This window comes from Rhinatrema bivittatum, chromosome 6 (genome assembly GCF_901001135.1).
Source record: "Rhinatrema bivittatum chromosome 6, aRhiBiv1.1, whole genome shotgun sequence".
NCBI classification, from domain to species: Eukaryota; Metazoa; Chordata; class Amphibia; order Gymnophiona; family Rhinatrematidae; genus Rhinatrema; species Rhinatrema bivittatum.
This window is the reverse complement of record NC_042620.1, coordinates 35,545,710-35,569,338: the sequence shown is the minus strand read 5'-3', so window position 1 is coordinate 35,569,338 and position 23,629 is coordinate 35,545,710. Positions and strand designations below refer to the sequence as shown.

At 46.8% G+C, this 23,629-nt stretch overlaps 1 protein-coding gene across 6 annotated transcripts in view; it reads right to left on the bottom strand.

The window, feature by feature from the left end:
* Positions 1–23,629, bottom strand: part of KALRN (kalirin RhoGEF kinase) — a 1,195,491-nt gene that overhangs the window by 218,021 nt on the left and 953,841 nt on the right. Inside the window, exon 1 of one of the 6 annotated variants that reach the window (XM_029605244.1) lies at positions 16,287–16,519. The exons of the other annotated variants lie outside the window; for them this stretch is intronic. Within the exon in view, the coding sequence (XP_029461104.1) occupies positions 16,287–16,374 (88 nt within the window). The 5' untranslated portion in view covers positions 16,375–16,519. Of the gene's footprint in view, positions 1–16,286; positions 16,520–23,629 lie in introns of those variants that run through there. 6 annotated transcript variants of the gene reach the window in all.

The window sequence follows — 23,629 nt, the reverse complement described above, 5'->3', positions numbered from 1 at the left end:
CTGGAATGTGGTGATACAATGGCTGGAAAAGATTCTGGGGCTTAGTAATTTATCCGATGCTGGTTTTGCATTGCTTAATATCCCGCACACAACACTGAGGAAAACAGATACTATTTTGTCAACAAGTTTTTATTGCAACTAGAATAGCCATAGCACTTCACTGGAAATCGAGGAGAATTCCATCTTTACAAACTGTTCAACAAACGAGCACATTTCTTATAGCAGGATGGCAGCCATCTCAGCTGCTTTGTCTAAAAGCAAATTAAAATTTCAAGCAATAGGGGGTCCTTATTTACATTGGGAGAAAATTATTCAAAGTTGAACTATCGTGATACCAGGGAATGGAAAATACTGTTTTGATAACCTCCTCTCGATTTCATTGGAGATGACTGATTACTGTATTGTGATTGTAGAGAGCTCAAGGGGGTATGGGGTGGGAAATGCTTTATCTTTTCTTTCATGTAAAATAAGAGTCAACAATTGTCCGATTCAGAATATGAGTTCTCTTCTTTATTGTTATTTACCTGTTTGATGATCAATAAAAATCTTTAATTAAAAAATTTTTTTTTAATAGGATCCGCTGGATTTAACCTCCAGGAACTTATCCAAACCTTTTTTAAACCTAGTTACACTAACTGGGTGTGTGTGTATATATATATATATATATATATATATATATATATATATATATATATATATATATATATATATATTATAGCTCATTATGTTCCTTTAATTTCTGTCATTCTCCTCTCTGTTTATCTGTTTAATTATATTAAAGGTTTAAATGTTAATATCCATGTTATTTTTATAATGTTATTTGTTAAATGTAAGCCCCCGAGGCGACAGTTTTGTTTCATTGTACACCGGTGCGATATGTATATTATACAGGAGCGGTTTATAAAAACTAAAAATAAATAAATAAATATAAATAAATATAAATATATATAAATATGAGAGAGGGGAGAAAGTTTGTGCACACCTCATATTCCTGACTAATCCATGACAATCTCAGGATGACTGGAGTCTAAAAGTTCCTAGGTATGGAGAGCAGGGGATAATTAAAACTAAGGCTATAAAATTATTTGGTGTGTTTACTGTTTTGAAAAAAAAAAAAAGCCACAAAAACAAAAAAACGATATTCTATGTTTTTAATCATTGCATGTTCTGTTCATCAGCTACTTTAAAATATTTATTCTTTTTAGAAGTATAGTTTTATTAAGACTGATGGTTTATATATCTTGAGATGGAAACAGACATTACCCGATGCTGGCTGCGTTTCGAGCGTCGGGTGATGTCCGTTTCCATCTCGTTATAAAAGCTAAGTACTGTTGACATATGGAGTGAAAATTATTTGAGAAATATTTTATATGCAGCAAAATATTCTAAAAAATTGAAAGAAAATAAACAATTCCCATGATGCTAGTGTTTTCCCCGCAGCAATACCGGCTGTTGAGGTGTAAAGTTTGAGGAATTGTGTTTTTATTTAATATTGAAGGCTTTTACGCTGTTGTGCTGACAACTTAAGTATTAGTTATAGCGTGCCTAGTGTGATTTTGCAAAGTTTTCTTCCCAGTCTTGGCCAGGGCTTAATTTTCTCTTTTTATAAGCACAGGGAATAGTTTGGGTCACTTCTGGGCCCCCTGCTCCAATGGCATCGGAAGGCAGAGCAGAGTCTGGGAACCATAAAAGCAGCAGACTGCGTAGCCTGCAGTCAATGAGTATGCCCTAGAGTGGTGGGAGGGTTGTAGAGAGGTGGAGGCAAGTTACACACACAGGAAGGAAGGGAGTAAGCCAGGAGGAAGTGTCTATGCAGTGTTGGGGAGGCTTCTGTCTGAGGTGACTGTACTGAGCTCTGAGAGAAGCAGCTGGCTCTGGAACCAGCGAATCTCCTAGAGCAGGGGTCAGGAACCTTTTTGGCTGAGAGAGCCATAAACGCCACATATTTTAAAATGTAATTCCATGAGAGCCATACAATATGTTTAAAACTAAATACAAGTAAATGTGTGCATTTTATGTAAGATCCCACTTTTAATGTACAATAAGTCTCTGAAAATATTACACCAGGCCTTAAGACACCAATACATCTCCTATTAGGAAAACGGACCAAGTCAGGCTGCTATAGAGTCCTACACAGAAACAACACGCCAGCAGAAAACCTCACCTGAATCACGTGCTGTCCCTCACCTAACATAGAATAAAGAGACCAAAACGCATAACAAGAAGCATGCAGAAAAAACTGAATTGGAAACTGCAACAAGCCAGAGTCTCTGTATGCAGTGTAACAAAGGAAAAAAGAAACATCACCCATCCTTATAAAACAAATCAAGAAATATAAAATCATCAGCAGTAAAACTGTACTAACAAAAAGAACATATTTCGAAACAGCTGATGAGAGGAATATCCAATAATTAAAACTCATATAAAACATTTCCAGATACCAACAAAATATTTCAAAATAGCAGACACAAAGATCCAGTAATGAAAAATAATAAGGATACAAAAATTTTTTTGCTCTGCATACCTGGGAACGTTTGATATCCAGGTGTCCTGAGATTGTTCTGAATTAGCAGGAGGTGGGGTGGTTTGCTTGGAACTTTCTCCTCTCTCAGTCACATACCAGCGCTCTCTCTCACACTGGCTCTCAATGACACACCTATACACACATGCTCTCAGTACTCACATATACACATGTTTTTTCTCACTCACTTATATAGGCTCTTAATTACACATTTACACACATGCTGTCTATCTTTTCACACTTACACACACACACACAGGCTTTCAATCACATAAATACATGCTGTCTTTTTCTCTCACACACAGACTCTCATTCACATGCTTACAAACATGTCCTCTCTTTCTCTCATTTACACACAGGCTCTCAATCACATACTCACATGCTCCATCACCTAAACCAGCTGTCAGACAGACACACATGATCTCTCTCTTACTTATACACACAGGCTCTTAATCATACATACACATGATTTCTCTCACACACAAAGGATCTCAATCATACACACATACTCTTTCACACAAACAGGTTTTCAATCACAAAGTTACACATACAGGTTCCCAATGGTAAACTTACATTCATGCTCTCTCTCTCACAGGCAGGCTCTCAATCACAGACCTACTCTCTTTCACATACACAGGCTCTCAATCATTCACATACATGCAATCTCACTCACACACACAGGATCTCAAACACACACGCTTGCTCGCTCATTCACTCTCTCTCTCCCCCACCCCCACCCCAGGAACTCGCGGCAGCAGCCTCCTCCCAACACTAACCTCCTTCATTTTCAGCCCTCGCGGAGGCGGAGTCCCATCGGCCGCGGTTGAAACTCTTCATTTTCCTCCGAGCCGCGCTGCAGTCTTCTTCCCACAAGCGTGGCCTCTTCTTCTCGCGCAGGCACCCGATGCTCACCACTTCCTCTTCCGGGCCGCGGGAAGAAGAGAGCACACCGGGCTGAGCGGCACCGGCGTGCTCTCTTCTTCCCGCGGCCCAGAAGAGGAAGTGGTGAGCATCGGGTGCCTGCGCGAGAAGACTCCCGCGCAGGCACCCGATGACTCCAGCGCTGGCACCCGGCTGACTCCAGTCGTGCCGCTGCCGGCGTGCTCTCTCCTCCTCCTCCCCCCCCCCCCGCGGCCCGGAAGAGGAAGTGGAGAGCATCGGGTGCCTGCGCGGGAAGAAGAGACCACACTAGCGTGGTCTCTTCTTCCGCGCAGGCACCCGATGCTCACCACTTCCTCTTCCGGGCCGCGGGGGGGGGGGGAGGAGGAGAAGAGAGCACGCCGGTGCCGCTGACTCCAGCTGTCCCGCCGCGTTCCGCCCGGGCTGACAGCATTTTAAGCCCGGGCGGCGGAGGACCGGGGAGCAGCTGGGTCAGCGGGGAACCGCGAAGTGTGGCGACACTTGTCTGCGAGCCAGATGCAGCCCTCAAAAGAGCCATATCTGGCTCGCGAGCCATGGGTTCCCGACCCCTGTCCTAGAGAATGGGATTGGGAAAGGGGGGGTTGCTGCAAGCAACACCTTGATGCAGCAGTGCTGGACTGGGGGCATTCACTGTGTGAGCACATAATAGCAGCACAACCGTGGCATGTCAGAGAGAGTGTCTGTGTGTCTCTGTCTGAGATTGAGAGAGAGATCCATACCCATACACAGTTTTTCTGTGAGAGAGTGTGTGCATATCTTTATTTCTGACACAGACACACACTCTGTGTTTGTGTGTGTCAGTGTGTATGTGCCAATAAAGTTTCTGCAATCTAAAAATCTGGTTGTGACTGAGCTTGTGTGTCTGACACTGGCTGGTAGTGTCATTACTTGCAACTGGTTCAAGAGCCAGATCGGGAAACTAAGATATATCTCTATAAGAGATATAAGCAGGTGTGTAGGGGGCCCAACCAATTTGCATGAATGAAATGGGGGCTGCAGATCTGTTCACCCTTGGTTTAGAATGTGCTCAACTTCTTAGTTATTTAGGAAAGAAGAAGTTTATTTTGGAGCTATTCTGTCAGGTTCCAGCATGTTTTTGGGAGCTGTTGACGTGTGCTACAGGGAAAAATGTATGAATGTGTCCGTTACCCCATGGGCTGATTTTGAAAAGAAATCATCCGGGGTTGATATTTTCCTGCAGTCTGCCTTGTGCCAGCAGGACTACAAATCCCAAAATGCATTGGGACAGAATTAAAGAGAACAAGGTTCTGCCCAGCCCCCAAGCAAGCTGGTGCTGCTACCTCCAAAAATCACTCCAACCCCTTCCCCTAACTGGCCAGTACCAAATTCTCTGTTCCTGTGTATACGAATGTATGCCCAGAAACCAGAATTCTTGGAGAACTAGCCCACACGTGACTTAACTCTGTACCAGCTCCAAAACAGTCACATAAAGAGCTCAATTCAAGCTGATTAAGCAACTCGTGTTTTCAAAACAAGCCGCAATGTGCAGGAACCTAATCTCCAATTCCATTAAAATCTATTTCTCATATTCCTTGGCTGCAGATACACAAAACATTCAACACCTTTGAAAGAGAAAAGAGGATATGAAGTCAATCCAAAACGCCTGTTCTGGAAGCCGAAGAGAAGGGCGTGTACATTTCAGGACAGATATCTGCAGGGGGACCACCCAGAAGAGGGGAAAGTTCACGGCCTTCCTGCCGGGCTCACCTCATGCAAAGTCCCCGCGAGAGAGGAATCTGCTGATTCAGAAAACCCCCCTCCAAACAGGACAATACCAGACACTCCCGCCCCTTTGGGAATCACAATGAAGCCAGAACAGAAGAAAAAGAGGGAATAAGATAAAAAGCAGATTCTCTGAAAGTTTCCAAAAATTGTCCACTATTGTTCTTCCACAACCAAAATCTGCTTGGGGGCTCATACTTTAGTGTAGTGGTCCTCAGTCTAGTTCCCCCCCCCAGATGTCTGTTCATCTCGCAAAGGTCGACGCACGACTTGGCAGCAGGGCCGGCTTTCGGGGTGTTGCGACTCGGTGGCTGCACAAGGCGCCATGCTGAACAGGGGCGTCTCTGCCCTCTCCTTCCTGCAGCCTTCCCAGAGAGGAGGAATGCTTCCGTTTGTGGTGGTAAGTGAAGGATCAGCCTTGCAGGAAGGAGTGGGGGAAAAGAAAAAGGGGATGCTGCTGGGTAGGCTGCCAGCGTTGTGCCAGAACTGCCACCCAGGGGGAAGGGGCACCAAATTTCAGTTTTCGCACAGCACGCCATGTGGCCTACACAGCTGGTCCTGGCACCGCTGGCCAGACAGGCACACTCCTGGACCACCAGTAGTTCTGCTGTTCAAGGGGTGGGGAGGAGGAGGAAGAGCTAGTTTCACACACATTTGTAGGAGACTAGACTGAGACTGTTAAACTCTTCACATGTGGGAGCCCCAAGCACACTGCGGTTGTGGTAAAACTGTGGCTAACTCTGAACCTTTCAGAGAATATCCCGCGTTTCCTTTTTCCTCCTGTTCTGGCTTCATGATGATGCCGATTGTCCTGTTAGTGTTTTATATAAAAAATCAGCAAACTTATCTCACTGGAAGAGGAAACCTCTTCCCAATGGGAATTTTCTGGGTTCTGAAAAAAAAAAAAAAAGGAAGCTGTAGAACTAGGGGTTAAGATAGGACGTTCCAAAAAAAAACAAAACAAAAAACCTGAGCTAACTTTTGGTGCAATATTCCTGCATCGGGGGTAGCCTGCACAGAACAGCAGGTACAACCCTGAAACTTCTGCTGGACAGACTGGATGGACTCATTTGGGCCTTTGCCTGCTGTCATTTACCACCTTACTGTTAAGTGACAGTCTGGCTGGAATCGGGGACCAGCAAAACATTTTTTGAAAAAAAGGAAGAGAAATGGCGCATGAAACCCTGCCCTGAAATCTATGCAAAGAGATAGCAAAAATCAAAATATGCAGCGTAAGCCTGGAGAGGGTGAGCTTCCACTTTACAACAATCACGGGTCGCTGCTGGGAATTGCTCCAGCCACACAGCATCTCTCTTTTCCTCATACTTCTTTTGGTATCGGGAACCCGAAAGAATGTGGCGAAACCTGTTCTACACCTTCCCTTTTCCTCCAGGGCGGAGGCGCACAACCCTGGTACCGGAGGGCTGCAGACAGGTCTGCATTTTCCCAACTATTCCGGATCTGCCGTGAAGGGGCCGTGCCGCCACCACCACCAGAGCAGCTGTACCCCAGTCTCTCAGGAGGCAGTGATCACGCAGCCACTCTCTCTATCCTGCCTTTTGCATCCTTACAATCAACACAGCCACTGAAATCATGATCCTTGCATTAAGGAACCAAAAAAAAAAAAAGCGTGCCCTGAAGTTTTCTTCTAGCTGCGAAGCAAGTTTATGACCTTCTGCACTCAGGGTTCAAAATACATTTGCCGCTTAAGTAAAAAAGATAAAATAAATAATTCCAAGTAATCTTAATTCAGATGAGGTGAAGGTTGCAAGGATGACAAGTTGCCAAAACGGCACAGGGGCCTACAACTCAAAATATGTGCACTGGAAGAGAAAAATATGTGCACTGGAAGAGAAAGAGTGCCTCCAGCACTTCCTCCCTCCTCTCCTCCTGGCACCTGAATCTCCTGCTGACCTCTATGCTCATGCTTATTCAAACTTCATATGCCAATTCTATAAAGACAGAGGCCGTTGATGGCCAACTCCAGTCCTCGAGTGCCACAAATGGGCCAAGTTTTCGGGAAATCCACAATGAACGTGCACGAGACAGATTTGCATGCACTGCCTCCACTGTATGCAAATTACCTACTGCACATTCACTGCGGGTATCCTGGAACCCTGGCCTGTTTGTGGCACACGAGGACTGGAGCTCGCCCTCACTGATCTAGGCAGTTTATATGAATGGAAAGATATACGTAGTTTAATAAAACAGATATACTATCTATGTTCTCAGAATGTAAAATAGTCATAAGAAGGCCTTGATGTACACCTTCTCCTTGACTGCAGTGGAAAGTCTGGCCTTCAGTCTCCGTGGCCTGAAGTGAGACAGAGAGAACTGAAGAATGCTGCAATTATAATCCAATTACAGTTGGGCAACTGGAAGCAGAGGGCAAGGAAGAGACTTGCCCGAGTTTATGCAACCACTTGAACTCATGAGTTAAAGGAGCTCTCCAAGCTTTAATCACCGTACTGCGTCTCTGCATGATGCTTTCCAACCTTGCATTCTGGAGAGAGTTGTGTGAAAGAGAAACATTCCCAGGCAGCGGTGGATGGAAGTATTGCTCATGTCAGCCCACCAGCGGAGAGATCCAAATGCCGAGAGGTAGCTAGGAAGGATTAAAAAAAAAAAAAAAAAAAAAGGGAACGGGGCAAACTGGTTTTCTTTAGAACATGGCTTAGCTAGATCAGGCTCAAAATGACTGGCAGCTTCGGCTGGTAAACGCGGCCGGCACAATGGGCAAGCAAGAAGGGCAACTGCCCTGGGTGCCATGCTACTCTTCTGAATCAACTCTGTGAGCATGGCAAGCCCAGAAGGGATGAGGGGCGGCGGTGGTAACACTTGCCCTGTGTATCGCCCGCTGGTGTGAAGCCCAGAGAGACAAATACACCATCCTAGTCCACCTCACCGGGGTCCCGTCGCAATAAGAGGCGCTTGGCTGCGCGCACGTTTCTGCATGCACTTTACTCCCAATTTAAGGAGCAGCTGAGGGCACAAAAATCAAGCACACAATCCCATATTATATCGAGGCATTAGCCACTGCTCCCCAGTGCAGAGGAACATGCATAGGCTTAGCTCATGTTTTAATGCTGGAAATTTAACTCCTGGCCAGAGGAGACCATAAGAATTGCCACACTGGATCAGACTGAGGGTCCATCAAGTTCAGTATCCTGTGTCCAACAGTGGCCAAGCTGAGATATAAGTACCTGGCGAGATCCCAAGGGGTAGATAGATTTCATGCTGCTATGGCCCAGGTATTAAACAGGCTTTCCCCAAGTCTGTCTGGTTAATAACAGTTTATGGACTTTTCCTCCAAGAACTTGTCCAAACCTTTTTTCAAACCCCCTTTTGACTCACATCTTATGACATCAGGCTCAGGGTGACCAGAATCCTCCTACTCGCTTGGATGAATCCAATGAACTTGTCTTCCAGAAATACCATGCAGCACTTCATACAAATCTGACCGGCAGCGGAGTCCAGCGAGAGCTGTACACATCCCCATCTCTAGGAAGTATCTCGATTGTCCTCTGTGCCTCATTCTGTTTCCCTAAACTCTCTGCCAGACTGCAAGCTCTCCAGTAAAGGATTATGACTCTTTGCCTGGCTAAATTCTGTATAAAACTTATTTATAATTAAAATAATCCAATTTATGAAGATTTTTTTTTTTAAATGGATGGTATGAGCTGCATAAGATTATGCAGCTTTTAGAAAGAGAATGAGTATGGTATACAGAATTATAAATCTGAGGTCACTGATCAGGGCAGGGAGGGATGGGGGGGCGGAGTTAGAGCTATTAGGGGAAACATCTAACAAAATCTAAAAGGAGTGAAGGAACGGTCTAGTGCTTAGCGCAGCAGACTGAGAATCAGAAAAGCCAGGGCTCTTTGTGATTTTCGGCAACAACAACAAAAAAAAAAAAATCCTCCTCCATTGCCTCAGGTACCAACTTCAACTGTAAGCTCCCTGGGGCAGGGACCTACCTGCTGTACCTGCATTGTAGCTCTCTTTGGGCATGCATTTGGAAAGGCAAATAAATTAAGCAGGCTAAAATCTCTTGGGGGCCGATGCAATACAGAGCGCTCACACGAGCGCACTGTTTAACCTGCTGTCGGACGTGGGGTTAGATAGGCCCTAATCCACCCCCTAATGCAATAGGGGGATTAGTGCCTATTTAACGCGTGTCTGACGCGGAGTGAATGAGTTAGCAATCAAAAAAATATTTATTGCTCAGATATTAACACCTGCCTGGAGCAGGCGTTAATAGCTGAGCGCACGTAGAAGTACAGAAAAGCAGAAAAAAAAAACCCAAACAAACAAACACTGCTTTTCTGTACTCCTTCAATAAAAACAAAAAAACAAACAAACAAAAAAAAACAAACCTTGGCAGACCGCCGAGTTACGAAGACAGACGCCGGTAAACTCGGCGTCTTGTTTTCATAACCGGCCGTCTGCCAGTAATGGAAACGGACGCCGATAAAAACATTTACCCATTCCACTCCATTCATAGTTTTAAAGAAACTCTGCATCCGTTTTCATTACTGGCAGACGGCCGGTTATGAAAATCGATGCAGAGTTTACCGGCGGCGGTCTTCATAACCGGCAGCCACCGCGGGGTCGCGTTATCAAGGAGGTGCTAAGGTTGCACAAGCGACCCTAGCGCCTCCATGCTAGCACGACCCCCTAATTTGCATATTGCATGGCGCGAGCGCCATACGTGCGCTAAGAAAGCAGGCGCTGACTTTTCAGTGCCCGTTTTCCGCAAAATTTATTGCATCGGCCGCTTAGGGATCAACAGTACCAGAAGGGTGTGATTCCCCCCAGGTTCATTTTTATCTGCTGCATTTCTACCCAGAGCTAAAGGACTGAGCTAGGGAAAAGATTCTCAGGGAACTCTACTGTCAATCACAAATGAATGCTTACTAGCTGTCCGCACAAGATCACGTCTTTCGCCTCTGTAAAAAGTAGCTCGCAACCTACACCAAAGGAGAACTTGGGGGCTGAATTCAGGCACAGAAAACCCCATATCTACCTTGTTACAAAACAACGCTTTGTGTTCAAATGGCCCTTTTTGGGTTTTTTTGGGAGGGGTGGGGAGTGGGGTGTGGGTGAGACTGCTGTCTGCTTATTAAATGGATATTTTCCCAGTGGATTTCTCTGGCAGTCTGCAACTGGCTCCTTGCAGAGTAATGGAGTTTAGCGAGCCCATCTCGTGAGTGAGAACACTGTATAAAATGTACAGGCCTAGGGATTTCAGGCAGGGGGACAGAAGGTTACTCCCAGGTGCCACGACTATCAGGAGTTACCATGAGCCAGATGTTAGGGGCAAGAGCCTCTGGATTCTCCAAACTGCTTCCGCTACACTGTGCCGGCCCTTTCCTCCTCCTGCAAGTCCATGACAAAACTGCAGACCGCGCCACGTTGGGGGGGGGAAATCAATGGTGAACTTTACCTGCGGATACCTGGAAGGCGGCAGGGCATGGTCAGACCGTCTCCGTTCTAGAACCAGGTCAACTACCGGGTCACAAAGGCTGCAAACGAGGGGGAGGCTGGCATCTTCCCATGCAATCTCCTTCCCCTCCCACCAATACAAAAATCCAGACATTAAAAAATGCTGATATGACTGGAATGTTTCTATTTGTTTTTTAGTCAAGGGGGGGTGTGGTGGTGGCAGGCAGGCATCACAACCCAAGAGGAAGAAAAGCCATCAATACCACCCAGATTGTACCATAACTCCAAAAAAAAAAAAAAGGTCAGCCCCGTCCCTATTCACTTTTCCACCCGCATCGCTCCAGCAAGCTGTGGGATTTTATATAGCAATGACACGCCAAGCGTTCTCCCTTTCAAAAAATATTTACACAGACTAATTAATCCCGTAGGGGTCATAAGATCTCATCCAGGATGAGTGAAACCATTATTAAAACACACCACTGCCAGAAAGTGCAAAGGAAGCCCATGCGCGGCTTTTACCAGAAAACGACGCTGGAAGAGGACAAACAACCCAAAAAGGCGAGAGAAGAAATGACAACGTTCGGCGGCCAAACAGCCGATGTGAATGCTGCTTCTGCTATTAACCCATTAATATAATTAAACTGGGTTCATACTGCCCCTCCCCCATTCACCCCCAACACCCTTTCGTTTTGCTGTGATCTGATCTAGGGGGGGGGGGTCCTAGCTAGGAAATGTGTTAAGTTAGTCCAGGAAGGCCGCGTCACCTGGTGCTTTTGGGCTGACGGCCTTCATTTATACTGCTAGGTGGCCAGTCTGGCTAATGGTTTGGGTGCCTGCTACATCTCCCAAGCGAGGATGAAGAATTAGGTCCTAGATTACAGTTAAGGCCAGACTATGAGGCCCAGCCAGTCTCCCACCATTAATCAGCATTTCTATGGGAGACTGTGGCTTACCCAACTCTTCCCCTGGCTCGGTCTGGTGGGTGAAAGAGCAGGACTGGAGCTCTCCTGACAGTTCTCTGCTGCAGCCATCAGATCCCTCCTCCTCCCCTTTGGTCCACCTAGGATGAGGCCACCATTAAGCCTGCGGTTTGCGGGTATATGTTCTATCTGCATTCCCCTTTATTACCAGGGACAACAGAAGGGGGTCAAGTCACCAGGCCCATCCCCACCCCTCCAAGCTAAAGCTTTTGTTAAACGGAGTAGAAAGGAATGCAGGCTTCATCAGTTAGCATTCCAGAGGATAGCACAGCCAGACCCTCCTCTATCCCCTTCAATTCTCCCCCACCCAAGTCATTCCAACCCCAGCTGGAAACAAGCAGAAGAGAGCACGCTTCATCCTACGAAAAATGCACAACAGGGTAACTGCACAATACCAAAACACTGCCAGTTAGTTTGCTGAACTGTATTTTGCACCATTACCAATATTAAAAGTTTAATTTAATTACGTTCTGTTAGCATATATTCTAAATGTGGCTCTTGCTAGTCTAAAGTTACAATACTGCATGCTCTGCAATGTGAATAATCTTTTTCAGCTAACAAAAAGCCTGCCAACTCTGTAGTACGGACTGGTACTGTACATACAAACGTCGTCATCATCCTTATTTGCAGACATCCACCCAGGTTACTATGCGAGGACAGGACCACAGCCTGGGGACTGTTTTCAACAAGTAAGAAGTGAATTGCAGAGCAGTTCAGCACTTTTTCCCCAAAAACAGTTTTGCACTAGATCCATAACTGTAATGGGGAAACAACTGTCTTTTTTGCCAATTTTGGGCTAGGTTTGTAAGTTTCGTGGGAAAACATTAAAGGGAAGATTTTTAAAGACTGGTGCACGCAAAAAAACCCCCCAAAAAAACAGAGATACACGCGTGGCTGGGTTGAGCGTGCCGAGCGCATTTTAAAGACGGCCCGGCCATGCATTCATCTCCCGGTACAAGCGGAAGTGCCGGGCTGGTCAGAAGGGGAGGGCTGGCGGCGGAGGCTGTGTGAGGTGGGGGCTGGCTGAGACAGCATGCGCCGGCAGGCAGCCAGCGCACAGGGCTTACTTCATCTCTTATCGCGTGATGCGCGCATGTTATAAAATAGACGCGCGCCCATGTGCGGCTTTTTAAAATCTACCTCTAAGCTTCTAGCTTTAGTACTGATATGCATGTCGACAATTTGGTCGCTGTAGGGCACAAACAGAAAGTAAATGCATAGGCGATTTTTTTTTTTTTATATATAGGTTTCACTCACTCTTGTGTTTATGGCTTCACAAACCTCAGAGCTCTCCCCCCCTTCCTAAATAAGGATGCGCCAAATTACTTGCCCATCCCTCATATTAAAGGACCTGCTGAGACATTTGATTACATTTTCCCCCTAAAAAAAGGCCCATCGTATTAAGGGCCAGATTTAAGCTTTAGGAAAAGATAATACAGTAAAAAGTCCGCAATACACAAGCAAACCGATCCAATACAGTGCACTCAGCTGAGCGCGCCCACAACCCCTTATGCTATAAAGGAATTAGCTCATCCAAAATGAGCGTCCAACCCTCCGCGAAGTTGATAGCGCTCATCACATGCAAATACGTGTTGACGAGGCTATTAGCTATTCTCCCCCAATTAAAAAAAAAAAAAAAGCGCACCCAACGCGCACATTTTAACCTGCAAAAATTAATGCCTGGCCAGAGCAGGAGTAAAATTCTTGAGGAGCCCAAAAAAAGATTAACAGAAAAGCAGAAAATACTGCTTTTCTGTTCTTTTCAGTTCCTCTGGCTTAATATCATTGCGATATTAGGTCTGAGGAACTGAAATAGAAATAAAAAAAAAAAAAAACCCCAAACACAGCGGGCCGGCTGTCAGGTTAGGAAAAGGAACGCTCAATTAGTGAGCATCCGTTTTCCCAAGCGGCTGACAGCCACCTCCCCCCCGTGCGCCCGCTGCCAAGGAGCCACTAGGGGCGCGCAATTTTCCCTTAGCGCCATACCCGATTTAAATATTAGATCGGGCACCCGGGAGAGGTGGATCGGCCCGCGCCCAATCACGAGTGCCCGTTTAACGCGGGCCGCTATCGTATGGGCCTGTTTGCTGGCACTTGTTTTGAAGGAGTGCATCTTTTACCAACGCTTTAACGCGCGCGCACACACACACACACACAAACCATGAAAACAAAAGGGCATTGTTACATTTTTGCCCTAGAGTGCTAAGTTTAAGAACTGGGCAGAAGACACACACTGCTGAGGTTTTACCCGTCTCCATTTTTTTTTCCGTGCCATTCTTTCCCTTCCAAAAGCCTCAGGAAGTCAAATAATTGAGCAAAAAAAATCCCCCAAAAAACTACTTAGTTGCCAAATGGCTTGCGGAGCTTATGCACTTTTTTTTTTACCTTCTGCAGCTCTGTTTTCTTCTTTACATTCAGCTCTCCCAGGAGCACCTGAGCAGATTTTGAGCGAAAGGGTCACACTAGAACAGCCTTAACACTACCCTGACCTTCCAGCAAAGGGCATGCTCGGCCCACTGGCCATATTTATCCTATTGAAGGGATGCTGGTTTCCTGGGAGGGGGCGGAAGAGAGGGCCAGGCACAAATGCCACCTTTTACATCTCACAGCTAATGGCAAAGTCAGCCTTAGGCGTTAGGGTTTTTCTTCTTTATCTGCTAGGTTACAGGGATTTTTTTTTTTTTTTTTGCCACAGCCACCTTCACTAAAATGATGAGAAGGAAGAGGACAACACAAATGCGATGGCAATGTCACTGACCACGAATGTGTCACAACTTAAGTCTTGAGGCAAATTTGTAGGGAACACTCTTCCTCGTGAGAAGTCAAGAGTCATGGAGTCTAAATTAAGATTTTTTCTCACAACCAGTCCTGAGTGATCACGCTAACCTTGTCTTTTCTCATTATAAAACTGACATGCCAGGCTAATTACCTCCCTTCTCCCTACCACCCAGTTCTTTTACTCTGCAGTAATGATCTAGGTAGAAAATTATGCACTTCCCAGGAAAACTTCTCAAGGATCTGTCTGAAAGCCAAACGAGAGCGACCTTCAGCCCAGCAGCAAGATTTCTGATCAGAACAAAACCTTCAATGCAAGCTTAAAAAAAACAAAACCGCAAAAGCACCTCTAACTTTTCCAACTCTTCCGCTCCACCTTAAACTGCACAAGCTATTTCATACCAATTCCATCCAACAGGGAATAATAGAAGTGCGGTGAAAGTAAAGAGAAAACGTTAAGGGGCTTTTTTTTTTTTTGTTTTAAATTAGTTGGATGTAGCAAAACCGCCATAAATTAACTGGCTGCCATTATCCCTGACCTTGTTATGCGAGTTATTTCTCCGAAGGAATTGCCACTGGGCCACCGGTCCAGGTGGCGTGTTCAAGGGTTTTGACGCCTCACCCACCCACCCACCGTAGATGGCAGGAGCACTGAGGGCAGAGCAGCAGGGAACCATGCGACAAAGCCCCCCCGTCGCTGCCTTTATCAGTCATCCCGACTTCTCAGGGCCCCGGAACAAAAGCCTTAGGAGGGGCTCCGAATTAACCCGCCCTGTGCGCCCCGCTGGCTCTTAAAGAAAGCCGGGAGACAGGGGGCTCTTTTATCTTAGGGACAGGAGAAGTGCATTAATTCATCTATTAGCGCCGATCGGAGGAAGGGATTCTTTCAAGGGAAATTCAGTTTGGCATAACCATGCATTACTTATTTTAAAAAGCTCCCCCAACTTTCTGTATGTTTTTAGACTTTGGTGCGCATCGCTTTGTGTTTGCTGGTTAAGATTATTTCTAGACTTAAATAACAAGCGGGCTTCCTTGTTCCCCACATTCCGCAGACAAGTCCTTAGAAACCTTTTAAACATCGAATGCACTAAAATGCCAGTCGCCTCCCGGGATATTCCTAATGACCCTGCGCGTTTAAGCCCAGGGGCCAGTTTCGCGATGCTCGCCGTCAGTGGCGGCCCGAGCTGAGGCCACTCTGAAAGGCAGAGAAGGAGCGCAGACGGGAGTTTGGGGGTCGGGGGGGGGGGCTTTTTCTGCCAGTCTGACGTGCAACACCGGTTCCGCGATGGAAACTTGTAAATGCACCAAGCCATCTTCTAACGCGGCGCACATTACTGCTCTCCTCGCATCTGCCAAGGCCAGAGCCACGGCGGCTTTTTTTTTTGGGAAAGATCAGGGCTTCTTGCAGTTAGCTCTTCAGTCCCAGCACTTTCATATTTGTCTCTAGGTAATTGCTAGCACTGACCGGCAAAAAAGTATTTAAAGGAGCTATCAAAGGCTATCACATAAACCATATCCAAACAAAAAAAAACCAAAACTATTTTTCCTTTGTGCAGACACAGTCCTACGGGCACCGTAAGTTAGGGCACGCACGGCTTTCCTGCCCATGCACTACTCCAGCTAAACTAAAGCACCAGCGAAGCAGTCTACAGTACCGTGCTCGCTTCTTAAGGTCGCCCAGCCACCTGCAGAAAAAGCTAACGAAAAAACCGCTTCGTGCCTTAACGCATCGACACACAAGAGTGTGAAGGAACCTGCTGCACTCCCGCAGGAACAAGCGCCCGGTGGGGGTCCCCGGGCTTTGCCCAAACTCCGCCAGCTCGCGGTCGGCCTTAAACGTGCACGCGCCGGCAGGAGAGACAGAGAGAGCGAGACCGAGAGGAGGTCCAGCCAGCACTGACCTGCGCCCGGGCAGCAGCTGCAGCAACACTTGCTTAGGAAGCAGCCCACGCAAGACCTGCAGGGCTCGGCATGTCGGCCGCCTTTCATTCTGCACCGCGGCCGCTCATGACAGGCGAGCGGCAGCCCGGAGAGCAGAGCCCGCGCGCCTGCCCAGGGCGGGGGCGGAGGGGGAGGCGGGGCCGGGCTGCCTGCTGGTTACCGCCCCACGCGGTGAAAATCAGGTGCACGGGGAGGGAGCGAAACGAGCGTTCGAACCAACCTCTGCGCGAGGCGCCTTTTTCACCCGGGAGGGGGAGGGATGTTTCCTCATTAGGATGAAATTTCCTTCTTTAAGGCTTTTCTTTTAAAGCAAAAACTTCTTGCTGCGGACACAGAGGTCTCCAGGTTTCCTTGCGTTTTTCATGGACTCTGCACTGTTAAAACAACTCTCCCGCTTCTTCGAAGGCCGTACAGTTCTTGATAGGGGCAGCTGAAGGCAATCTATTGCCTAAGGTGAGGGATGAGAATTGAGCCCTTGCCCTCAAGGCACGGTACAGGTCAAATCATCAAGAAAGGCTCTTTGTAGTCTGGCCCTTTCCTTGATTTGATTTACAGATAGGGTGCTAGTGATGATGATGCTCCCAGGAACCCTCACACCTGCCTCCCACCTTTTCCTCAGCCGTTTTCTCCTGGAGAAGTGGGAGATGGCGGGCGGGCGTGGGGAATCTCACCAGGCTGGTGCAAGAGCATTAAGCAACCTAGGCATGCTTTAAAACCTTGTACCTATGGCCACCTGCCCTGATTACACACAAAAATTCTGCATTTATAATAATCAATTTTACATGAAAACGGACTTTGAGAGTACAGGCTGCTGAGGTAAAAATATCACAAAATATCAGAACTACAAAAACCACACTTTGAATGCATATGGTATTAGATCTATAGTAATACATGTTGGCTCTGCCCTCAGAAAGCCCAGAATAAATTAAATTATAATATTTGTGTAGCAGACTCTCTGGGTCTAGCCACCAGATCACTGTTCCTGTTCTTAGAACACACTTTCAGGCCGATACAGTAAAGCACGCTCAGCTGAGCGCACTGTTTGGACTGCGCACTCAATTAACGAGCGTCCCTTTTCCTAGCCTTTGGCTGTGCACGGGTTAGGAAAAGGGATGCTCGTAAAACTGAGCATCCATTTTTCTAACCCGCTGATAGCCACTTCCTCCTAACCCGCTGATGGGCACTTCTCCTGGATGCCCGCTGCCAAGGAGGCGCCAGGGGCGCACAATTGTCCCTAGCGCCTCCTTTTAGCACGACCCCCTCATTTAAATATTGTATCGCGTGCCCAGGAGAGGTGGCTGGGTGCACATTAGGAAATTGAGCGCTCAACCCTGAGTGCCCATTTTCGGCGTGACTTTACTTTATCGGCCTGTTTGTAAAGAGTCATCCATACTCCTCAGTAGGGGTGTGCATTCGTTTGCAACGTATTGGCAATCCACAAAGTATAGGGCCATATTCGTTGTATTCGTAGGGTTGTGAAACGTATCGCGATTTCCCATGAATACAACGAATCTTCACTGAATTATTCGGCCGTCTAAAGGAGCGAATTTAAACAAAACCCCCACCCTCCTGACCCCCCCAAGACTTGCCAAAACTCCCTGGTGGTCCAGCGGGGGTCCGGGAGCCATCTACTGCACTCACGCCGTCGGCTGCCGGTATTCAAAATGGCGCCGATAGCCTTTGCCCTTACTATGTCACAGGAGCTACCGGTGCCATTGGTCGGCCCCTGTCACATGGTAGGAGCAATGTGCTATGTCACATCAGTCTGATGTAAAGTCACACTTCTGTGTAATGGACTTTAATTTATGAGTATCAAATCAGAAAACTTTATTTTAACACCCAGACCTGGTCCTGTCTGAATCATTTCAGCCTCTCACCTCATGAGAAGCATCTACATTTCTGACGCACACTGGTGACCTTTTCTCATTGTCTGGCCCATAGGCGAGAGCTTCCCCACATAACAAGCGTTCCCAAGGATTAAGAGTTAGCATGGGATGGAATCGTTAGCCGGAGCAGCCTCCGAAGAAATAAATTAGTTGTGGGCCCTAAGGAAGAACAATCCTCCAAAAAAAAGGGGGTTACATTTGTAAACCTCCCATACTAAAAGAACCCTAACTGCCAGCCCTCAAACAGTAAAAATCCTAATTATGCAAAGGCAAATCTGCCAGACCTTAAACACCAATATACCTCCTATTAGGAACATAGAACAAGCCAGGCAGCTATAGATCCCTACACAGAAACTACACACTATTGGAATGCCTCACCTCCGTCCCATGTGCAGAACACAGACAGATCCTCACCAAATACAGAATACAGAGACCATAAAGTATGAACTGCAATGGTCAACAAATCAGACTGTATGCAGAGCTACAATGTAAAAATAGAAATGATATTCCACAAAACAATAAAATCAAGGAATATAAACATCAATCATAATAGCAAAATCAAACTAATAAAAAAGAATATTTCAAAACAGCAAATGAATAGAATAACAACCAATAATTAAAAAGTCATAAAAATTCAAAAATTTCCCAAACATCAATAATATTTCAAAATAACAGACATCAAATAACACCCAATAATTAAAACTAATAATGAGAATAAAAATCCTGGCTTTTCATATCTGGGAACCTTTGATTTTCAATCACTGTGAGATTTACACACACACACACACACTCTGACACATGCACACAGATACTTTCACACATGCTCTTTCACATACATGCACCCAGATATTCTCACAAGCACACACATGCTCTCACACGCATACAGATGCTCTCACATGCCCCTTCTCACACAGATGCTTTCACACATTCTCTCCCACTCGCACACAGATGCTTTCACACATGCTCTTTCACACACACACACAGATGCTCATATACATACTTCTTCTCACAAATGCTCACACATACTCTAGGCCAGTGCTAGCATTTTTGTTGCCCTGTGCAAACAATCTGCTGCCCCTCCCTCCATTAATTTATTCTCTGTCCCAGGCCATCCAAAAAGAGCCCAGTTCCCTCCAGTGATACAAATGTTAAAAACTGATACCTCCACCCCCTGGCTCTTTACCACCTTCCCCGGTGTTGCGCCAGGAGGTGGACCCTTGGCCTGGTGCAGGATTGGTAGGCTCCCTGGTCGGACCCAGAGAGCGCCTGCCACCAGGAGGCGGAGCACAGGAGGAGACAGAGGCTCGCTGGAGCTTCACCATAGCAACCTGGGGTTCCCTCAGGTTCAGCCCTTGGTTACCCGGGCTGCCTGGTCTTAGATGGGCCTCGCAGGATCTCCGAGAGATAAAGTTCAGGGGTGTGCCCACCACGAACAACGGTGCGCGATCGATGTTCAGATCAGGGTGCTCAGGAGCCAGAGAAGGCCAGACAGCATCTTTAAAAGGCGAGCAAGGATCAAGGCCAGAATCAAGGATCGCATAGGCAGCCAAAGCAAGGGTCAATACCAGTGGTCAGTCAGTGGATAGTCAGTCAGGCAAAGGTCAGGTTCCAGGCGGTGGTCAGACATGGTCAATGTTCAGGTAGAGGTCAGTTCCAGGCAGCGTGCAGACATGGTCAAGAAACAGGCAAAGGTCAAATCCAGGCGACGGTCAAATGTAGTCAAAGAAACAGGCAGAGGTCAGAACTGAGAAGACAGTCCGAATGGTACTACCTGGGGAGACAAAGGAACAGGGGGACGCTGGAACAGGACCCCTGTCTTATATATCGAGGGAAGGATATGTCGTCGGAGAGCATCAGGTCCTGGTTTCCCGCGCTTGGCCCTTTAAATGCTGTGACGCTGGCCGCGCGCGCGCACCTAGGGGCAGGGCCGAGGAGAAGCTGGACACGGAGCCCCGGCGGGAGCTCCGCGGAGAGGCCTGTGACTCTGCCGGAGCCGTCGCGGGCAGAGGGGAGCGCCGATGGTCGGGACCGGCAGCGGAAGGGAGGCCTGTGCTCGGCCGAGAGAGGTGAGCAGGCCCGGCAGCGGAGCGTACGCGACCGGGAAGCGCAACACCCGGAACCTATGGTTGGTGCAAGGGAATATATTAGGTGCCCTAGGTGAACCTTATAGCCATACACAATGCAAACCCCCCCCCCCTCCCAGGCCCATTCCACACACACAGTTAAGAGTTACGCATTTATAATATTTTACATGAAATATATCCATACAGTATTCTGAGGTAAAAATATCCCTTACCTTATATTTACATGCACTGATGTGACTGGAATCCAAGTGTAATGTATGTCGGGTGGGGGCTTGACCCTCTGAAAGCCCGAATACACTAATACACTTCCTGTTAGGAGAATGCCTCACCCCAGTCGCACATGCAGAACATAAACAGACCCTCGCCAAATACAGACTAGAGCAACCATAAAGTAGAAATACAAACGCGCAGACAAAAACTGAACTGGAAACCGCAAGAAAACTCATTGACCATTTATACACAGACTCTAATTACAATCAAACAAGGCACAGGCGTGGATACCTACCCTTCATTGCCATCTCAACCTGTGTGTGCCAACCTGAGTGTATATTATCAACCCACACTTTCAAGGGTGTGCAAACATTTGAACAGGGCCATTTTATTATTTCCTTTATTGCTATGGTTTAATGATTGTGCTACTCTGTGAAGCATAAATAGTTTAATTTGAAACACATTATAAATAACAGACGTGTTTTGTCTGATCACTCAAGTTTTCTTAAAATGCTACGCATCTTACAAATTCTGATAGGAGTAGGTAAACTTAGGAGCACAACTGAACTTTCTCTTCTCTTTCTCATAGGGATGTGCATTCCTTTGGCGACAAAATAGGAAATATAGACGATATTTCCTATTTCGTCGCGGTTCGGGGGGGGGGGGGGCGACAAAACGATAGGAAAACACACACACACACACCCTATCACACAAAAGCCAGGCAGCTCCTATTCTCTCTTGCACACGCGCACACACACACACACACACACACACACACAAACACACACAACCCAGACAAGCTCCCATTCACATAAGCATACCCCAAGCAGGCTCCCATTCATACACACACACACACACCAAAATCCCAGGCAGACTCCTATTCACATCCACCCAAATCCCAAGCAGGCTCCCATTCACAAACACACGCATGCGATCCAGGTAGGCTTCCGTTCACACACACACACTCACTCATCCCAGGCAACCTCCCATTCACTCACGCACGCACGCAACCCAGGCAGCCAGGATCCATGGGTCATTCCTCCTCCACTGCTGCTGCCGCCATCCTGAACCTTCTTCTTTGGCGAGAGCACCCATTCTTCGGCTCCTCTTGTGTGCTGTTCCTGCAGCATTCACTACTCGTGGTGTCAGCCCTTCCTATGTTTTCATCTCGTGCATCGTAAGATGAGAACACAGGAAGTGATAGCACCGAGAGTTGTTGAACATTGCAGGGCCAGCACACGAGGAAGAGCCCGAGCACGGCCTTCACCTTCTGCCGCTGGTGGGATGGACTCCGCCGGTGGTGCGAGGCCAGAGCTTCTCCTCCTGCCACTGGCGGCACAAAGCCTGACTTTCTCCTCCTCCTGCTGCCGGCAGGATGGGCTCCACTGGTGGCACAAGGCCCAAGCTTCTCTTCCTTCTGCTGCCGGTGGGGCCTCCTCCTTTTTTTGGTCGCCGGCAGGGATTGGGAACCCCGCTGACGTTTAGCTGACCAATCTGGCGGCAAGCTGAGGCAGCCTCCTGGCATTTGGGGGGAGGACACTTTTTGTTGCTCCAAAAGTTTGCCACCTGAGTGGCTACCTCACCCTACCTCATTATAGAACTGCCCCTGATTCTTGAACAATACCAGTTCGGCTTCAGAAAACCCCATAGCACTGAGACTCTCCTATCCAGGACCAACATCATTCAAAGTGGCTTTGACTCTGGTTCATCTTACATGTTAATTCTGCTAGATCTTACCGCTGCATTTGACACATTAAATCATGATATTTTACTCACTCGTCTCGCCAAGGTTGAGATTTATGGTACGGTCTACTCCTGGTTTAAATCATTCCTTCATAACCGTTCACAACGTATCCAAATAGCCTCTGCCACCTCAGACTGGTCCCCTATCTCTACTGGTGTCCCTCAGTGCATTCTGCAGCTCCTTTCAACATATACCTCATGCCCCTCTGCTCTTTACTATCCACTCTGGGCCTATCATAATGCCTGTATGTTAAATGACATTCACTTCTTCTTTCCTTTAAAAGCCATATGGTCTGCCACTGTACATTTATTATGCTTCTCTGAGCTTCTCTACTACTGGCTTGCACACAACAAACTCAGAAAACCGAAATAGTAATTCCGGCCCATTCAACTCCTTATCAAACTCCATCAACTTTCAAATTTGATAATCATATACTCTCCATTGCACATAATTTACGCAACTTAAGGTGTTATCCTGGAACCTACATTAACCATGAAATCCCAAAACAAATCCGTCGTTCAAGCCTCTTGCGCCAAACTCAGATTACTTCGACACATAAAACTTCTCTTGGAACTGCCAGATTTTCGAACAGCTCACTAAGCCCTAATCCTAACAGGCACTGATTACTGTAACTTCCTAAACACAGGACTACCAAAATGCACACTCAGAGCCATGCAACTTGTTCAAAATTCCACTGCCCGTCTGCTTCAATCACTCCATTGCTTGTCTGTTCAGTGGAGAATAGAAACATGATGGCAGAAAAAGACCATATGGCCCATCTAGTCTGCCTACCTGTCCAATTAATTTAGTATTATAATTCTTATCACTTCCTTAGAGATCCCTTTATTTAGCCCATGCTTTCTTGAATTCAGATGCTGTTTTTGTCTCCACCATTTCCACTGGGAGACTATGCATCCACCACCCTCTCTGTTAAGAAATATTTCCAATAATTATGTCTACATTTACCCCCTTTCACCTGCACCTCATGTCCCCTTGTTCTACAGCCTCCTTTCCATTGAAAGAGGCTCGTCTCCTATGCACGGAATCCTTTGAGATATTTGAATGTCTCTATCATATCTTCCCTTTCCTCTAGGGTATATACGTTTAGATCTTTCAGTCTATCCCTATACGCTTTAGAATGAAGACCACTGACTATTTTAGTAGCCACTCACTGGACCGACTCCATCCTGTTTATATCCTTCTGAAGGTGCACTCTTCAGAATTATACATAGCATTTCAAGTGAGGTCTCACCAGGGTCCTATCCAGGGGCAATATCTCCTCCCGTTTTCTGCTGACCATTCCTCTCCCTATGCAGCCAAGCTTCTTTCTGGCTTTTACTGTTGTTTTATCCACCTGTTTGGCCACCATAAGATCATCA